General features: G+C 29.4%; 1 protein-coding gene across 1 annotated transcript in view; it reads left to right on the top strand.

Moving 5' to 3' along the window:
- Positions 1 to 3,850: 3,850 nt before the first annotated feature.
- The window catches only part of LOC110032797 (probable receptor-like protein kinase At1g49730), a gene marked incomplete at its 3' end in the record, with an annotated part of 106,327 nt that continues 91,397 nt past the window's right edge, over positions 3,851 to 18,780 (top strand). The window contains exon 1 of the mRNA XM_020736552.1: positions 3,851 to 3,994. Coding sequence (XP_020592211.1) covers positions 3,919 to 3,994 — 76 coding nt within the window. The remainder of the gene's footprint in view (positions 3,995 to 18,780) is intronic.

Here is an 18,780-nt window from a genome sequence, read left to right as displayed (position 1 = left end):
TCTGAACAGTAAATACCATAACATCAACTGAAGAAAATTTTTTTTTAAAAAATTCTTGCATTCCACTTTCTCTAAAAAAATAAGCTATAACATGAATAATCAACAAGCAATTTTTTTTAATAATATTAGAAGATAATGATTCCTCTTGTGAAGGAATATTCAACATAGTTACACTTAAAATATAAAAAATTCCATAAGGATTATGTCTCTTTAATAAGGAGTGGCCAAATTTACATCTAAAGATAATATGATTATAAGTTTCATTATGATCGAAACATTAAACACAAGAATTATAAATCATAATACCTCTAGCACTCAATATTTCACTAGTTTTAAAACAATTAAGTAAAGTTCTCCCAATATCAATAACAAATTTAATTGAATATCATTTAAATGAGACATAATTATTCTAATCAATAATATAAGAGCTATGAAAAATTAGATTATAAATTCATTTATGAGTTTATTTATCATAACCATTCCAAACATAATAATTTAACTATTTTTAGTAAGGATATAATAAACATAATTAAAAAAATTAGGAATATTACAAGATGAGAATTTCCATTTATTATTGAGAATAACTTCTTTCAATATAATGAAAGATGAAAGAATAAATCAAATAAAAAGAACATTTTCAAACTTCTCAAAAAGAGAAAAATTATTCAATCAATGATCAAAATAGAAATGAAGATACATTTAAAAGTGATTTGAAATTGAAGAGAATTTCTAATTTTAGAAGCCACTTGAGATAAATTCCTCTAAAAAAAGCCACTCCTATGTTTAATTTAAAAAGATCCATAATGATTAAAATACCAAGTCGCTAAAAGAGAAGAAGAATTAAAGTGTCTCCATATAATTTAGATTTTTACATTAAATTAATCATATTTAAATTAGGCAAACCAAGACTGCCATAAATCTTAGGCTTATAAGTGTTAAGCAAAAATTAATATGTAATTTAGAGTTAGAATCATTATTAAAAAGAAAATTATGACACAAGGAAGATATTTTATTTCTTAAAATTTTAGGAATATTAATAGCACAAAACCAGTGATATAAATAACTCTAAATAGTATTTTTTAATAGTTGAAATATACCAACAAATAATAAAATCTTAGCTCCCAACCAGAAAGCCAATGTTGTAACTTATCCCATAACTTAGAACAGTGAGTTGCAACAGCTTAAAAGAGTCGATAGAAACACTTAAATAATAACATTGTAAAGGTTTTAATGAGAAACCACTAACTTGACATAAGTAGTTTTGTAAACTAGAATTAGCTGATTTCAAAAAATAAATGACAAATTTATCTTTATTATCTCTTAAATTTGTAGATTTATAAAAATTATAGAGAATACAATTGCGATTGTTAATAAGATTACATCAACTTTACTACAGATAAATAAATCAACATATATATGATGGGAGATCTTATAACTATTAAGAATATGATTAGAAATAGTAAAATTAAAAGGACGAGCTACCATAAGCCAATAAAAAGCATCCATCATAATGATAAAAATATAAGGTGAAAGAGGACACCCATGTATAAGACCAAAGAAAGAAAAAAAATCAACCATTCATTTCATTATTAGTGATAAAAAAAGTAAAGATTAGAAATACAAACTGTAAATGAAAGTCTTAGTTAAACCCATACTTGCAACTTTATCAATGATAATTTGACAAAAACTTATCAAAGACTTTTAATATCAACTTTAGTAAAAAAAATATTTGCTAAATTAGTAGAATCAAAGCCAAATAAGAATTCAATAGGCAAAATAAATATTGTCAACAAAATCACAATCATTGATGAAAACAGCTTGAGCTGGATGAAAATCATTGAAAGTAAAATTTTAAGTTTATTCATGGTAAGCTTAGAAAAAACCTTATAAACCGCATGACAAAGTGATATAGGTCTAAAATCAGCAACAATATTGAACCTAATTACACTTACGAATGACAATAATGGCAGTATGATTAATTCTTTTATGAAGATTAGAGGGGCGAAAAAAAAACTAGCAACAACAATACAATGCACTCTAGTAATATCACAAATTTTCTTAAAAAATTTTGTCGAAAACAATCAGAAACAATGGTCTTATTAAGCCTAATAGAGAAAAATTTTTTCTTAATCTCATCATTCAAAAATCCTTAAGACTAGCAACAACAATACAATGCGCTCTAGTAATATCACAAATTTCCTTAAAAAATTTTGTCGAAAACAATTAGAAACAATGGTCTTATTAAGCCTAATAGAGAAAATTTTTTTCTTAATCTCATCATTCAAAAATCCTTAAGAAGATCTAAACAACCATTATAATTTAAAACATGATTGACATAATAAAAACTAGAGTCATAAGCATAATTAAGGAAAAGGACTATTGAAACCTCATAAAAATTAGAAATAATCTCTCTAGAAATATCTTTTTTAGTATTACAATAAGAATTATTAACAAAAAATTCCTTAATAAAATAGCTACAACTATTGATTTTGATTTTTTGATATAAAAACTTAAAATTGTCTTCGCCTTTAGAAAGGCAATAGCATTTGGCTCTTTATTTTAATATTTTATATTTGTTATGTAAATCATTAGCTAATTGAATTTGAACAAGTGCTGCTTCTTCTAAAATAGAATTGTCATTCGGGTTATTATCAAAACTTACAATTGTCCACGCCTTTAGAAAGGCAATAGCATTTGGCTCTTTATTTTAATCATTTATATTTGTTATGTAAAGCATTAGCTAATTGAGATTGAATAAGTGCTGCTTCCTCTAAAATAGAATTGTCATTCGGGTTATTATCAAATTGAGATATAACCACATATTATCGATTTTTTAATAAATTAACATTATTAGAAATGATATTACTAGAATTCAAACTATATCTTTTCAAATCAATTTCAATATTTTTCAACTTCTTGAGGAGAGCAAAGAGATCATCTCCCATTAATTTTATAGTCCAAACATAATCCATAATAGAAGTAAAGTTTTGACAACAATTTCAATAATTTTTGTGCATAAAATTATTATTTTTTTTTTAAGAATTACGAAAATAAATAGCAATTTGGAAATGAACAAAAGTTAAATGTTTCAAAATCTTCAAAAAAAAAAAAAGAAGAATGAACGTTTCCATCCAAAGATCGTTGTAAAAAGCTTTATCCAATGAACTCCTTCATAGATTTTTCTTTGTTGCTTGAATCAACAAAAAGAAAGACCACTATAAAGAAAATCAATATGCCTAATATTAAAAATGAAGTTATTAAAATCAACAAGTTTACTGAAATATGAGAAGAACAACCAATTTTCTCTTTATGTCTTTTAATGGAATTAAATTTTTCCAAAATAATTCAATGTTCATAAATATGATCCACTAAAGAGGAGTGATAATGCCATAAATCTTTTCTAGGAATAACACTATTATCAATGTACACAAAAGTAATAATAAAATTAATATGTGCCCATGATATTATTAGAGGCATTATTGATAGTATTATGATATTATTTTAATAAAATAACATCACAATACTATTAATAATATCTAAATACTATCATCTCCACATTAAACCACATCAAAACTTCTGATATAATATTTTCTTAAGGAAAAACTCATAACATACTCATAATATAGACAGGTGCCTCTGCCGCCGAGAATGTCTGGGACGAAGTAGGTCTAAATGCGGCTAATGTAGTGACTGGATGGCTGCCTGCCCGCGCAAGTAGCAATACTCAAAAGCAGACCGAATCACATGAACACGCGCTCTCTCCTCTCTCTCTCTCTCTCTCTCTCTCTCTCTCTCTCTCTCTCTCTCTCTCTCTCTCTCTCTCTCTCTCTCTCTCTCTCTCTCTCTCTCTCTCTCTCTCTCTCTCTCTCTCTCTCTCTCTCTCTCTCTCTCTCTCTTCCGTCCCTCGACTCTTCTGTAATGTTGGCTCTGCTTATCGGCTTGTTGTTTTCGGTCGTTCTTTTGGAAGTTCGAGGCGTTGTTGCGATCACAGGAGGTAAGTTCTTTCACACCCTTCTTAATAAGGCAAGATGCTCTCTTTCAATGCCGTATGGAGTGAACAAGGACTTTCCGCCTCTTCTACCATGCAGTTTCTCCCTCAGATTTTTTCATATGGTGATGTTGGTTTACTGGGAGACCTTTTTGAAACTGGGGTTTAGTTATATTGTGAGCATTTGAGATTTTCTTCTTAAAATGCTGAGCTGTTTTTCATTATTCGATCGTCTCTGTTTCCTGGTGGTGATAGAGCTTTCTGATTTTTATCGCGGTCTTTTCCTTTTATGGCCGTACGATGGTTTCAGTAGAATGAAGTTATAAAACGGCGTTCCCCAGGAAGGAAAATATTGGAAACTAAACAATGAAGTGCTAATCTGGTTTTTCTTTGCTAATTTAAATTTCTAATTGGATTAATTTCCCTTCCACATGCGCCTTGGAGAACAATGTGACCTGGGGGTTGGTTAAGACTGTTGGTTGACCAAGCTTGTACTGAAAGCTTTCGTTAAATAGTGAGCATAGGCTGAACGGACTTCTGCACCGACATTAATATAATCTTTCGTATTCTCGGGTTAAGGCGGTTTCACCATCGAGAATCAGAGGTCGAACATCACACTTGAGTTTGGCTGATGGGACTCTTGTCCAAGTACGACTTGCTGCTTCACGACTTGAGATTTCATAGAGCCCAAAATAAGTTTCCAACTGATTGCTTGTTTGGGCTGTTATGAAAGCTTATGAGTATTTGATTCTGCACACAATGTTGTAGACTTTGATCGGCTTTGTCCCCCCCTTTTTCTCTCCTTTCTCATTTTTAGTGGTTTCTTGATGAAAAGCGAAAGTTGGAAGGGCATACTATGATCAGTAAACATCTAGCTGAATCAGGTTATGACTTCTTCAGGTAGTTTAATTCCTTAGTTCTCATCATTTTGAATATGATAGGCGCAGTCCAAACAAAAGGGGATTAAATGAATATTGGACATAATATGCTTAAGTTGACCAATTTAATTTTCCATAGATACCAAGACAATATTTACCCTTTTATGGCTGTTTTACCATTGCTAGATTGAACTTTCATTGCAGTTCTGCTAATGTCTTTTGAACTTTTTGGGTAACTATATGCCTAGAAATTATGCTTACATGTGACTTGAAGATGCTATTTCTGTTGTAGTTAGCTTGTTGCGATGTTCTAAGTAGCAAATGATTAGGGCACACATGATTGCGGTGTTGCTGGAGTTTTTTTTGGGTTGTGAATGCATGCGACTTTGGTGTAGCAGATCTCTTTTGCTGGAGATGCTATTAATGTGGAGCTTGATTTTTTTTCCCTTGGTTGAGCATAAAAGTCTAATAGACTATGTTATTTCATGGATAAACATAATGAGCTTGAACTATACTTAAATTTTCTTAATGCAACACCCCAACAATCTGCACATTCCCATTAACTAGATCTCATGATTGGAGTCGGGAGTATTTGAGATTCACTTCTTAGAAATGTTAAAGTAAATATGAGTTCTTTTACAGAATTTACATGATTTATTACATGGATTTACACTTGGGAGTTGAAGTTGATAAGAAATTCTTATGCAACACCAGATGGGTGAATATATATATATATATATATATATATATATATATATAAATTCCCTCCAAAAGTCAAATCTTTTGAATTCAAAAGATTTGACTTTTGGAGGGAATTTTGAATTCCTTTTGAAAAGAGGCAGCCCAAAATAAAAGAGGAATATTTCAAGGAGTTGAAGGGGGGAAGAAAATTACAAGAAAGTGGGGGTGGCATGACAGGCATTTTCTTCTAGGGGGGTTGTAAGAGAAGAGGGAAGGTGAGAGATTTATTCTTCATTAAACTTCTAAGAGAGAATTGAGTGTGCTTGTAAAATAGAGAAAGACTTGGAGAGAACTTCTAGGGGTTTGCTTAAGAAGGATTGTAAGATAAGTTGTGTCTTTTATTTCTTTTATTTTGTAAACTTGTTTTTATATATGAAATCAATGCTTTGTCGAATATGATCTCGAGAATATAGTTGTGTAAAAATTATAAAGTTGACTCCTCTATGCAATGGTGCCAAAAGCATGATGCAATATTTTATTAATAAGAAATTTAAGTAAATAATGTTGGGATTCTACACAAGTATACGTATCATTATCAAGTAATAAAAGACTTTCTATTTAAGCCCCAAATATTGATCCCAAGGGGAATGTTTAAATTTGAAATGATAAATTTACTAGGAAATTCATAGAAGGTCAAAATGAAATTACTTTCATTAATTTTGAATGTTGAGATATTATCAGAACTAAATTATTTAACTAATAACAAAACTAAAATACAAAGTTTAAACAGTAACTACTAAACTATTAAACTATGTTTATGTGACGAAGATTTCTTATGTGGAAAAGCATCTTTCGTACTATAATGAGGTTTTGGTAAAATGAGATGAGATAAATGGTTCAAATATGTATTGTGCCAAATAGGAGCAAGTTTAATTCTCTACCCTGATATAGTCTTATAGAAATTCATTGGTTAATCTCAGGTTTGGTCCCTAAATTCATGGCTAGGTTAGGAGGATATTGACTCCCACTCCAGAGCTCCCACTTCCCTTCACGTGAAGGCTAACTCTCGCTTTAGTTTTTAAACACTAAGACCAAATTGAGGATTTTAGTCTGTCACTCTAAAGATTCTCCAATTCTACAGCAACAAAGTATATTTCCCTATTTATTTGCACTTAATTCCATGAACAAAATTCTCCTTCATGTAATCAAATGTGATCCTCACTCTCTTGTAGAACTCATACTCCATTTTTTGGATCATATGTTTCACAAATATTTTAACAATTCAATTGGCCAGATCAAAAAATAAATTAAGTTCGGAGTTGAAAAATCATCACAATTTTTTTTATATTTTAATATTGGCACATCCATATTATCTCTTCATTTCACCATATCTCAGAGTAGGGAGAAAGATAAAGTAAACTACTCAGACTTTATGAGAAAGATATAACAAAACACAAATTTCATATATAAAAGAAAGTTCATACAATACTAATAAATAAGAAACACTTATTTGAAACTCTTTCTCAAAGCAAATCCCTTGTAGTCTATTCTAGAAAATGTAGGAAGAAGAAATCTCTCACTTTCCTCCTTCTCCAACACTCTTAGAGAAGAATTCACACTTAATCTCACCACAAAGCTCTGAATTATAAGAACAATGGACTCTAAAGGCTATGGAATGAAAAATGGAAAAATGTGTGATGCATAGAAGGTTGAATTGGGACGATGAGATGTCAAAAAGAGTCATTTTAAAACATTAAATTTTGGCCTCAAATAAAGCCTAGAGTCGGTTCTCCAATAGGTGCCTCTAAAAACTATTAGAAAAGCGTATAAATTTGTCAAATCTTATAGAAACATGGGCTAAACCAACATTGGCGCCATCGACGCCCATTCTAGCACAGTCAGCGCTAGTGTTTCGCAATTTAATTCGCTTCTCTCTATAAAACGACGTCGTTGAAATTGAGTAAAATTCATCATCTATTCTATTGGTCTGCGCCGTCGGCACTGCTCTTGGTGTTGTTGGCACTAAACATTTTTTTAAAAATGCCATTTTGACTCTAAATTCTATCTTTTTGGCTTCAAGTCCTAAAAATTGACAACCTGCAAGATGCAAGAAAACATAAAAATACCTTCCATTAAAGTGTAATATCACCAAAAATGAGTATAAAATATGGGTCTAAAAATGTATATATTTTTTGTGTATCAAAATCCCTCAAACTTACATGTTACATGTCCTCAAGTAACTCTTCCACTATATAAAAATATGACTCATGGTAAAGAATTTAACTTCTAGATTTTTATATCTTAGTCTAGTAAATACAATAGCATAACTTAAGAAAAATTCAAAACAACTCCATTTAATATTAAAGGTGTAAGAATATCCAGTAATCAAGTCCAAGATTTCTGATTCTCTATTCTTTTCAAGAAAAAAATGCAAATTGTCATATTAAAGCCACTTAAAGTATTCATGTGAAAAAGTACTTCATAAAACTTTACTAGTAAATGAGCTAATACTCAAATAAAAGTTTAGAAAATGTAGTCAAATTTTCTTCTTTAAGTTGATTCAAGTGAAGTTAATTTTTAATTAGACATCTCCTCAAGCTTCTCCCCACATCTTTTCTTCTCTTTTCTTTTTTTTTATGTGTGAGGATTACTAAATCTGGATAGTCTTTAATGATTTTGAAGTTCACTATTCTTTTCTTCTAGTAAAAAACTTTTTACATTTCTTCACTTGATAAATTTATATTAGCTTAAAGATTTCATAAAGTTTAATTCTTTTCTTCTTACATGAACCTTTAAGATTTTTATTATTTCAAAAATACAGTTTTCCTTTCTTAAAATAGAAAAACATAGTATTTTTCTTTTATACCAAATATCTTAATCTCTAAAATTAACCCTTATTATTGAAGTTTTAATTAAGTCTACTATATATTTAAAAACATAAATATAGTTTTATAAAGTTAACCCTTAATACCAAAGGTCATGTTAAATTAAATTTTTTTTTGAAAATATAGCTAAGTGAGGACAAATAAAATTAAGTTTCTTTTTAAAATTTTTTTTTTCTTTTCCTTCCAAATTTAAATTTTTAAAAGATTTAGCATTAAGAACTGAAAAATAAAGGGTGAAAGAAAACATTAAATACATAAAGAAAAGACATACCTGTTGAAGGTTCTGATTTTGAAACTTTAATTCTGAAATACTGCATGTGCTAATATAAAAAGACTACAAGACTTAAAACATTAAATTGCATATAATAAATATAAAATCTGTTGAGAAAGAGTTAATTACAATACATTTAACAAAATACTGAAACTAACAACATAACTAAATTGAATTTCAGAATAAAAATTGTTTTACAAACTACAGTTCACAACTCAACATAACTATAAAATCAAGTCTCACAATCTAACAAACAGTCTCAATAATATAACAAAAACAAATAACAAAATAATAAAGTGCATTCAAACATAAACTAAAAGAAAAAATCACCAATCATCATCTTCTTCTTCTACATCCAAATTTTGTCGTTGATATGGAGTAAAAACAGGGTGAGTAGAAAACTAAACTGAATGATCACTCTTTAAGTATCTCACCAACGCATCATCATAAGCAGCATCTCATTCGAAATTTTGCCGTATCAAATCATCAGTGTGAGCATTTCTGGCATCCATGTTTTGCAATCTATGATCCATTCTTAAAATATCTCCAAGTAGAAGGAATATCTCTGGTCTTACTCCCAGATCTCCAATCAACATGAGATTCATATGTCTTTATATTGACAGACCAAATAGGTCTTAGAGACTCAATCATCTCTTCTGCAGGTCTAAAATCAACTCCTACCTGTTCATAGAGTGTAAAAATAAGTGCAGGGTGTGCCAAACCACCAGTGGTCTCTCCCAAAGCAATAGATCTAGTGTTCATATAGATAATATAGCTTACATTTATCCTCATCACCTACTGAATACAAAAGTTCATGATGACTTTATCCTTGATCACTTCACTATGATGATTTGTAGGAATCATTCTTCTAGAAATAAAGTAATGCCAGACCTTAGATACTAGATTAAACATAGAAAGAGGAAATTTACTTTAACACAATTTTTAACTTTCCAGGTCCCTCTTCCATCAGTAAGAAAAGAAATAACCTTATTTAAGACCTCATTAGTACCAGAAAATGATTTATACTGACAACTATAAACATCTTCCAATTGATAAAACTAAATAATTTTTCTTGGAGAAAACAGTAGAATACTCCACCATTTTTCCATGAACAAAAACAAAATCATCAGAAGCTTCAGTAAAATTAACATAAAATTTCATCACTACACCAATAATCGCATCGGCAGTAAAATAAAAGAAATTTTCCCACAGCCCAGTAAAATAACAGAAATTTCCCCACTGCCGAGCATTGATTAATTGCTCGATTTTTCCCGGATTTTTAAAACCACGATCCGGAATTACTTTTTTATGCTCAAGTAAACTATTAAATCGAACACTAGCCCGAAAACTAACAAATTTTTTTTCATCATAATCAACTTTTCTTTTTTCCTTTGCTCGTTCTAGGTGCCATGGAAATCTAGAGAAAATTCGAAAAAAATTTGAATAAATTCCAAAAAATTTTGAAAATCACAATGTAAAACACTTTAAACTTAAATTCACTAAATAAGAGTTCTTCACACAAGGATTTTCTCAAAATCTCTCAAAAAAATTTCAAAATTTTCGGATCTAGGCAATATGAGATAAATCCTTGGTGAAAATCAAGATTTTTTAACTCAAAGAGTGTAACTCTTAACTAGAGAAGATGAAATCCAAAATTCTTTTGCCTTAAAATCGCCTTAAATCCAAGCAAATGCAAGCCCTAGGTGCAAAAATCAGAGGTTGAAGGTGACTCAAGGGGTAAAAATGGAGGTTTACAATGAAAATCGCAAATTTAAGGAGTTAAAGGCTGTTCTCGGGTCGAGGGCGCCGTCGGCACCCATGTAAAAATAAAGGTTTACGGTGAAAATCGCACATTTAAGGAGTTAAAGGCCTAAAATTCATTTTTTAATTTTTTCAATTTCCTTTTAATTTTCTTCAAAGTTTTTTTTTAGTATTTTTAAACACAAAGTTTTATCTAATAATAATTCACAATCAAACATTTTCACAAATAATCATTTTCACAAACATTAACAAAAAAATGCACTTTTTACAATTATATTTTTCTAATCAGATTTTCATATCTTCAAAGCAAGCTAAATTATAATTCAGCGTCAAAATCAAGCCACAATGCTGACCCAAAACTATACACACAATCAAAATTCAGAATTCTAAAGCAAAGCAAACTAAATCAAATCCACACAATTACATTAAGTACATAAGTTTTTTAAACTAATAGAGTGTCAAAATTCTTTAATTATGCTGTCTCATCTTCAGTGCTTTCTCCTCCTCTGATATCTCCCATCGACTGGTAATGAACGTACAAGTTGTAGAAGGGTCGGTACGGAAATTGATCAGTCAAATTTTCTTCGATCCATCCTTTTTCCTTAAATATCCAAACTAATTCTGCTTCAAATGTTCCAGTATGATCAAAATTTTCTTTCATCCTCCAATCTAGGTGATCGAAAAGGTATTTAAGATCTCCTATTGCATTCGTAATACTCTGAAGTTCTCTTTCAATTTTCTTCAATTTTTTTTCTACAGCAAGTGAACTTCCAACTGTTGGTGGCATTAATGGGGTTGAAATATGTGATGAGTGATCTAAGATAGTATCTAATGCTTCATTCTCATTCCCAACATAACTATCATCAATAGGAATCATGGGCTCCCAAGGTAATAATAAAATTTTTTCCCAACTTTCATATGAAATTTGAGATTGACTGCAAAGTAGGAAAATTTTGGAAGGATGCCCAAGTCCATAAATTGGTCCATTCATAATAATACTCATAACAAATTTAAATATGATAGATTCTATATAAATGGATTTTTCCATCTGAATGCAATAATTCAAAATAACACTTTCTTTGGTGGTGACTCTACTAATTTTCATGGTAGGGAGTAATTTTGTAGAAATGAATAAATGTCACTGCTTTGATATTGGATTAAGCAATGAAACAGAGAAACTAATATCTCCTTCATCTCACATTTCCTAAATATCACTTTCATCTGTCAGAAAATTATAAACATCTTACATTAAATCTCCGTAGATATGAAATTTGTATAATGACAGATTGAAACGTTTTCTATCATATACAACTCATTGATTCGCGTAGGAGTAAATAATAAGGCTTTACCTTGTACGAAGACAACTCCTTGGGTAATTCTATGTAAGTTTGCATAGAATTTCTTTACTACTGGTACAACAACTGCAACGGTAGTGTAGCATAGAACTTCTTATCGCCTTTGTACAATGATTTTATCAATCGGAGAACTTGGATTTATCAATCCGTGATTGACAAAGCCTCTCTCCTTAATAAGTCACTTCTTTACAATAACTTTGTCGTATAATTTTTGTGCATCAAAACTGGTAAATTTTCTTCTATTGAAAACTTTATACCTGGAAGTATTTCTGGAATTGAAGGTCATGGAATTCGAAAATAGGAAGTTTCCAGTCATCCAAGGTAGTTTTTAGGACTTTAAAAACTCCTCCCGACGGTTATTACAGAACGAAATCCCGCCAAAGACAGCCAAAAACTGTCAAAAACCGTAAAACTGTTCTCAGCGCTATCGGCGCTCTCGATGGCGTTGTCGGTGCCAGTGGCAAAAAATTGCGACTTTATTTTTTCGATCAATTCGATTCTAAAATTTTCTCTAATACCAATATTTGTCTTAATTTATAATATATAAAATTGTGTAGGATTATTATCTACTGATATATAAACACTTATCAAACAAAATATTATCAAACAAAATATGAATACAACAAAATATGAATACATAGATATATATATTTATATATATGTATGGGTTGCCTCTCATAAATCGCTTGGTTTAACGTCGTCAGTCCGACATACCATTTGATTAGTTGGGTTGACTGAATATTAAAATTTCTTTAAATTGTGGTACGTGCCATTCATAATAATGTTTCAATCGATGCCCATTAACTTTAAATATCTTTCCAGATTTAGGATCCTTAATAACAATAGTTCCATAATAGTTCAGTAATGATAAACTTTAATCACTTTAAATTGTTTTAACCATTTGGATTTCAGTTTTCCTGGAAATAATCTCAATCTTATATTATTCAATAAAACTTCTTGTCCAGGTTCAAACTTGTTTTGAAGAATAATCTTTTGATCATGTCATATTTTCATTTTCTCTTTATAGATTTTTTGCATTATCATATGCTTCATTTCTAATCTCATCAAGCTCATTGAGTTGCAATAATCTTCTCACCAGCATTCTTTAAATTAAAATTAAATTTCTTAATAGACCAAAATGCTTTATGGTCCATTTCTACTGTTAAGTGACATGTTTTTCCAAAGATAGGTCTATATGGGGACATTCCTATGGGAGTCTTATAAGCAGTTCTGCATGCCCATAATGCAGTATTTAATCTAGCAGACCGATCCAATTTATAAGGATTTACAGCTTTTTCTAAAATTCGTTTAATTTCACGATTTCATATCTCTGCTAGATCGCTTGTCTGATGATAATAAACAGTAGAGAATCTATGCATAATATCATATTTCTTAATCAAATTTTCAATTCTCTTATGCCTAAAATCAGATCCTCCATCAGTAATAATTACTCTCGGCATTTCATATCTTGTAAAAATATTTTTAATTAAAAATTTAGAAACACTCCGAGCATCACATCTAGGTACAACAATAGCTTCAGTCCATTTAGACATATAATCAACAACAAACAATATATATAAATTCCCAAATGAAGGCATAAATGGTCCCATAAAATCTAATCCCACACATAAAAAATTTCAACTTCTAATGTGTAATTTAGAGACATTTCATTTCTTCTAGAAATATTTCCTACTCGTTGACATCGATCACATGTTTTAATATTTTTCTTAACATATCTAAAAAGAGTAGACCAACAAAATTCAACTTGCAAAATCTTATATGCAGTTCTATTTGATTCAAAATGTCCTCCAAATTTATAATCATGATATATTTCAATTATCTGTTGAGTTTCCTCATAAGACACATACCTTCTTATAATTAGATCTTTACATTGTTTATATAAATATGTGTCATCCCAAAAATAGAATTTTGAATCATGTATAAATTTCCTTAATTGTGGATTTTTGATATCAGGTGATAAAATAACACTTACAATATAATTTACTATGTCGACATACCATGATACATTCATTTCATCAATACTATATAATTGTTCATCAGAGAAATTATCTAAAATTTCATTTGCAAAATTAGTTAATATTTCTATTTCTATTCCAAAACAAATGATTAATTATATGATTATCATTTCCCTTTTTATCAACTACGGTAAAATCAAACTTTTGCAATAGAAGTATCAATATAATTAATTTTGGTTTAACATCCTTCTTTTGCATCAAGTATTTAATAGCAGAATGGTCTGTATACATTATATATTTAGTTCTAATTAAGTAAGGTCTAAATTTATCAAAGACATAAACAATAACGAGTAACTCTCTTTCAGTAGTAGTTTAGTTAATTTGAGGATCATTTAAAGTTTTGCTAGCATAATATATTACTTTAAAAACTTTGTTGTGCCTTTGTCCTAACATCACCCCAATAACATAACCATTAGCATTGCATATTATTTCAAATGGTTTCTCCTAATCAAGTGGAACTATTATAGGTGTAGTGATTACTTTTTCTTTCAAAAATTCAAATGCTTTTATTCATTCCTCATTAAAATCAAATTTTGTGTGTAAATTTCGTGTTCTTTTTTAAAAGTTGACATAATGACTTAGTTATTTTAGAAAAAAATTCTATGTAACAACTGTAGAAATCAGCATGTCCTAAAAAGCTTCTTACCCCTTTAACATTAGTTGGAGATGGTAATTTTTCAATAACTTGAATTTTTGCAGGATCTACTTCCATATCATTTTCAAAAATTTTATGCCCAAGTACAATTCCTTCTGCAACCATAAATTAACATTTTTTCAATTTAGTAAGGTTGATTTTTTCACATACTTCCAGGATTTTTTCTAAATTATTTAAACATAGTTCAAACGAAGTTCCAAATACCGAAAAATCATCCATAAACACTTTCATTCTATGTTCAATAAAATTGCTAATGATTGAGATCATACATCTTTGAAATGTTGCAGGTGCATTGCATAGTCTAAAAGATATTCTACAAAAAGCAATTGTTCCATATGAGCTAGTAAATATTGTCTTTTTTTGATCCTCTCGAGCAATTATAATTTGGTGATAACCGGTATATCCATCTAAAAAACAATAATATTTGTTCCCAACTAATCTATGCAACATTTGGTCCAGAAAATGTAAAGGAAAGTGATCTTTTTTGGTGGCCAAGTTTAATTTTCTGTAGTCAATACAAATTCGCCAACTCGTAACTTCTCTTTTTGGTATTAGTTCATTTTTCTCATTTTCTTCAACTGTTATTCCTCCTTTCTTCGGAACACAGTGAATTGGACTTACCTAAACACTGTCTGAAATAAGATGTATAATTTCAACATTTAGCCATTTTAAATTTTTTTTTTAATATCTTTCATTATTGGGTTTAGTCTTCTCTGAGGATGAGCTTTAGGTTAATATTGTTCATCTAATAGAATTCTGTGCATACAAATAGAAGATTTAATTTCCTTAATATCTGTTAATGTCCATCCAAAAGCTTTTTTATATTTTTTTAACATCTCTATTAATTTTTATTCTTGAATTTCTGTTAGTTCAGAAGATACAATAACAGACAATGTAAATGATTCTCCTAAAATCACATATTTTAAATGGGCAGGTAATATTTAATTTCCTTAATATCTGTTAATGTCCATCCAAAAGCTTTTTTATATTTTTTTAACATCTCTATTAATTTTTATTCTTGAATTTCTGTTAGTTCAGAAGATACAATAACAGACAATGTAAATGATTCTCCTAAAATCACATATTTTAAATGGGCAGGTAATATTTTCAGTTCAAGTTCAGGTGGTTTAATACTTGAAGGAATAATATTTGTTTTATCATTTTTCAATAAGTCTAAAGTTTCAAATTTGCTCTGAATATAATCCAAATCATCTTCTTTTATTTCGTCCTTGTTTTCAAAAAAGTCTCATTATTTTAATTTGTCTTCAAACTCATTCTTGAATTGCTCATTATTCTATCCTAAAACATTCATTATCTTTTTGTATTGCTGGATATTTCATAGCTTTTGCAATATTAAATGTTACTTCTTAATCATTACCTCTCATTATTAATTCTCTTTTTTGCACATCTATCACAACTCTCCCTATTGCAAGAAATGATCTCCCCAAAATAATAGGAATTTATTTATCTTCCTCCATATCCAATACTATAAAGTCTACATGAAAAATAAATTTATCCACTTTTACTAATACATCCTTTATAACTCCTTTTGGATAAATTATTCATCAATCAACTAACTGAAGAGTTGCAGTAGTAGGAAAAATCTCTTCCAAATCTAAACGTTTAAAGATCGATAAAGACATAAGATTGATACTCGCGACTAAATCACATAAAGCTTTTCCAAAAAACTTTTCACCAATAGCACAAGATATAGTAAAACTATCAGGATCTTTTAATTTTTCAGGAAGCTTTTTCTGAATAATAGCACTACACTCTTCACTGAGTGCAATGGTCTCATGATCTGTAAACTTCCTTTTTTTGTTTAATATATCCTTCATAAATTTCCAATAACTTGGCATTTGTTCCAAAGCTTCAACAAAAGAAATTTTTATCGTTAACTTCTTAAGGATTTGCAAAAATTTTGTAAATTATTTATCTTTGCTCTTCTGCTTTAGTCTTTGAGGAAACAGAGATAATAGTTTTTCTAATGGACCTTGTGTTTGTTCATTTTCATTTTGGTCTCTTTCTATTTCTTCATTCTCTTCATCAACTTCAGTTTCTCTTCGGATCCTTGTTTCAACTTCTTTTCCACTTCGCAATTGAATAGCTTTAATTTGCTCTTTATTTTGATATTTTGGATTAACTTCCACCATGCTCAGAAGAATTCTAGAAGGTCTGTTACTGAGTGCAGTAGCAATATGTTCAATTTGATTTTCAATATTTCTAATAGCAGCCCCTTGATTCTGTATTTGATTTCTCATGTTTAACATTACTTTTTCCATCGTCAACTTCTTTTCCTTAACTTGTGGGTTAGGATTAGAGTTAAATCAGGAGGATAATAATGTTGATAACTAGGATTTTCTTGGTTGTTTAAATTTCCAGAGGAATTCACCGAATTGTTATAATTATTCCAATTAAAATTAGAGTGATTTTTCCATCAAGGATTATAAAAGTTAGAATAGAGATTGTTATTTCGATTATTTATAGTATTTAAAGTTTCATAAGATAATTGAGTATTAATGATCTGTCATAGTGAATTTTTCTCTAATACTGGGGGTATTTGAGAATAGTTCACTCCTATTTAATCAATCATTTTCGAAATAGTAGCAATTTGAGATGCTAAAATAGACATTGCATCAGAATCATGAATACTAGCTACTACAGTTTTTTAGGGTGGAAAATATTTAGCTAAGAATTTTTGTGATAGTTCTCCCCAAGTTCTGATAGATCCAGGTGCTAATGAATTTAACCAAGATTTAGCTTTATCCCTTAATGAAAAAGGAAAAATTCTAAGCCTAACAACATCATTAGACACTCTGTCTTATTTAAAAGTAGCAGAAATTTCAAGAAAACTAGCAAGATGTAAGTTGGGATCTTTAGTAGGCGTTCCTCCAAACTGATTATTTTGTACCATTTGGATAATAACAGGTTTAAACTCAAATGAATTAGCAGTAACATCAGGATTTTGAATAATTAGGTGAAGTTCATCTACTGTTGGATTAGCATAATCTTTTAAAGGTCTTTGTCAATTTTCATTTATTTGATTATCTAAGTTATTCGGAATTTTGTTCAAATTTTTAATTCCTTTTTGTTATTTTTTGAATTTTTTTAATAGTATGCTCTAATACTGAATCGTAAGGGACTAAACCTTCAGATCTAATATTTTGCATAAACAAATATAATAAGCAAAAAAAAATTTCTTAAAAATAATTCTTGAATAAAAAAATATTTTCTTTTTGGATTTTTGAATTTTTGAATTTTTGATTTTTTTAATTTTTTCCAATTTTTTATATAATTATTTCTAAATTTCCTAATTTACCAAATTTACTTAATTTACCGTTACCTTCCCCGGTAACGGCGCCAAAAACTTGATCCCACGATAATATAGTTGTGTAAAAATTGTATAGTTGACTCCGCTATGCAGCGGTGCCAAAAGCTTGATGCAATATTTTATGAATAAAAAATTTAAACAATTTATGTTGGGATTCTACGCAAGTATACATATCGTTATCAAGTAATAAAAAACTTTTTAGTTAAACCCCAATTATCGATCCCTCGGGGAAGGTTTAAATTTGAAATGATAAATTTAGTAGGAAATTCACAGAAAGTCAATAAGAAATTACTGTCACTAATTTCGAATGTTGATATATTATCAGAAATAAATTATTTAACTAATAACAAGACTGAAATATAAAGTTTAAACAAAAACTATTAATCTTTTAAACTATTAAACTATGTTTATATGATAAAGATTTCTTATGTGAAAAAACATCTTTCCCACTATAATGAGGTTTTGGTAAAATTGTTTTGGTAAAATGAGATAGAGATAAATGGTTCAAATATGTATTGTGCCAAATATGAACAGTTTTAATTATCTACCCTGATACAGTGCTATAGAAAATCATTGGCTAATCCCAGGTCTAGTCCCTAAATCCATGGCTAGGCTAGGAGGATACTGACTCCCACTTCCTTTCACCTGAAGGCTAACTCTCACTTTAATTTTTAAACACTAAGACCGAATTGAGGATTTTAGTCTGTCATCCTAAATGTTCTCCAATTCTACACCCAACAAAGTATATTTCCCTATTTATTTGGACTTAATTCAATCAACGAAGTTCTCCTTAATGGAATCAAATGTGATTCTCGCTCTGTTGTAGAACTCATACTCCATTTCCCGGATCATATGTTTCACAACATATTTTAACAGTTTAATTGGCCAGATCGAAAAGTAAATTAAGTTCGGAGTTGAAAAATTATCATAATTTATTTT

This window comes from Phalaenopsis equestris, unplaced genomic scaffold, assembly GCF_001263595.1.
Source record: "Phalaenopsis equestris unplaced genomic scaffold, ASM126359v1 Scaffold001029, whole genome shotgun sequence".
Lineage (NCBI taxonomy): Eukaryota > Viridiplantae > Streptophyta > Magnoliopsida > Asparagales > Orchidaceae > Phalaenopsis > Phalaenopsis equestris.
Note: the sequence above shows the minus strand (reverse complement) of the source record. Positions and strands in the feature narration are given on the sequence as shown.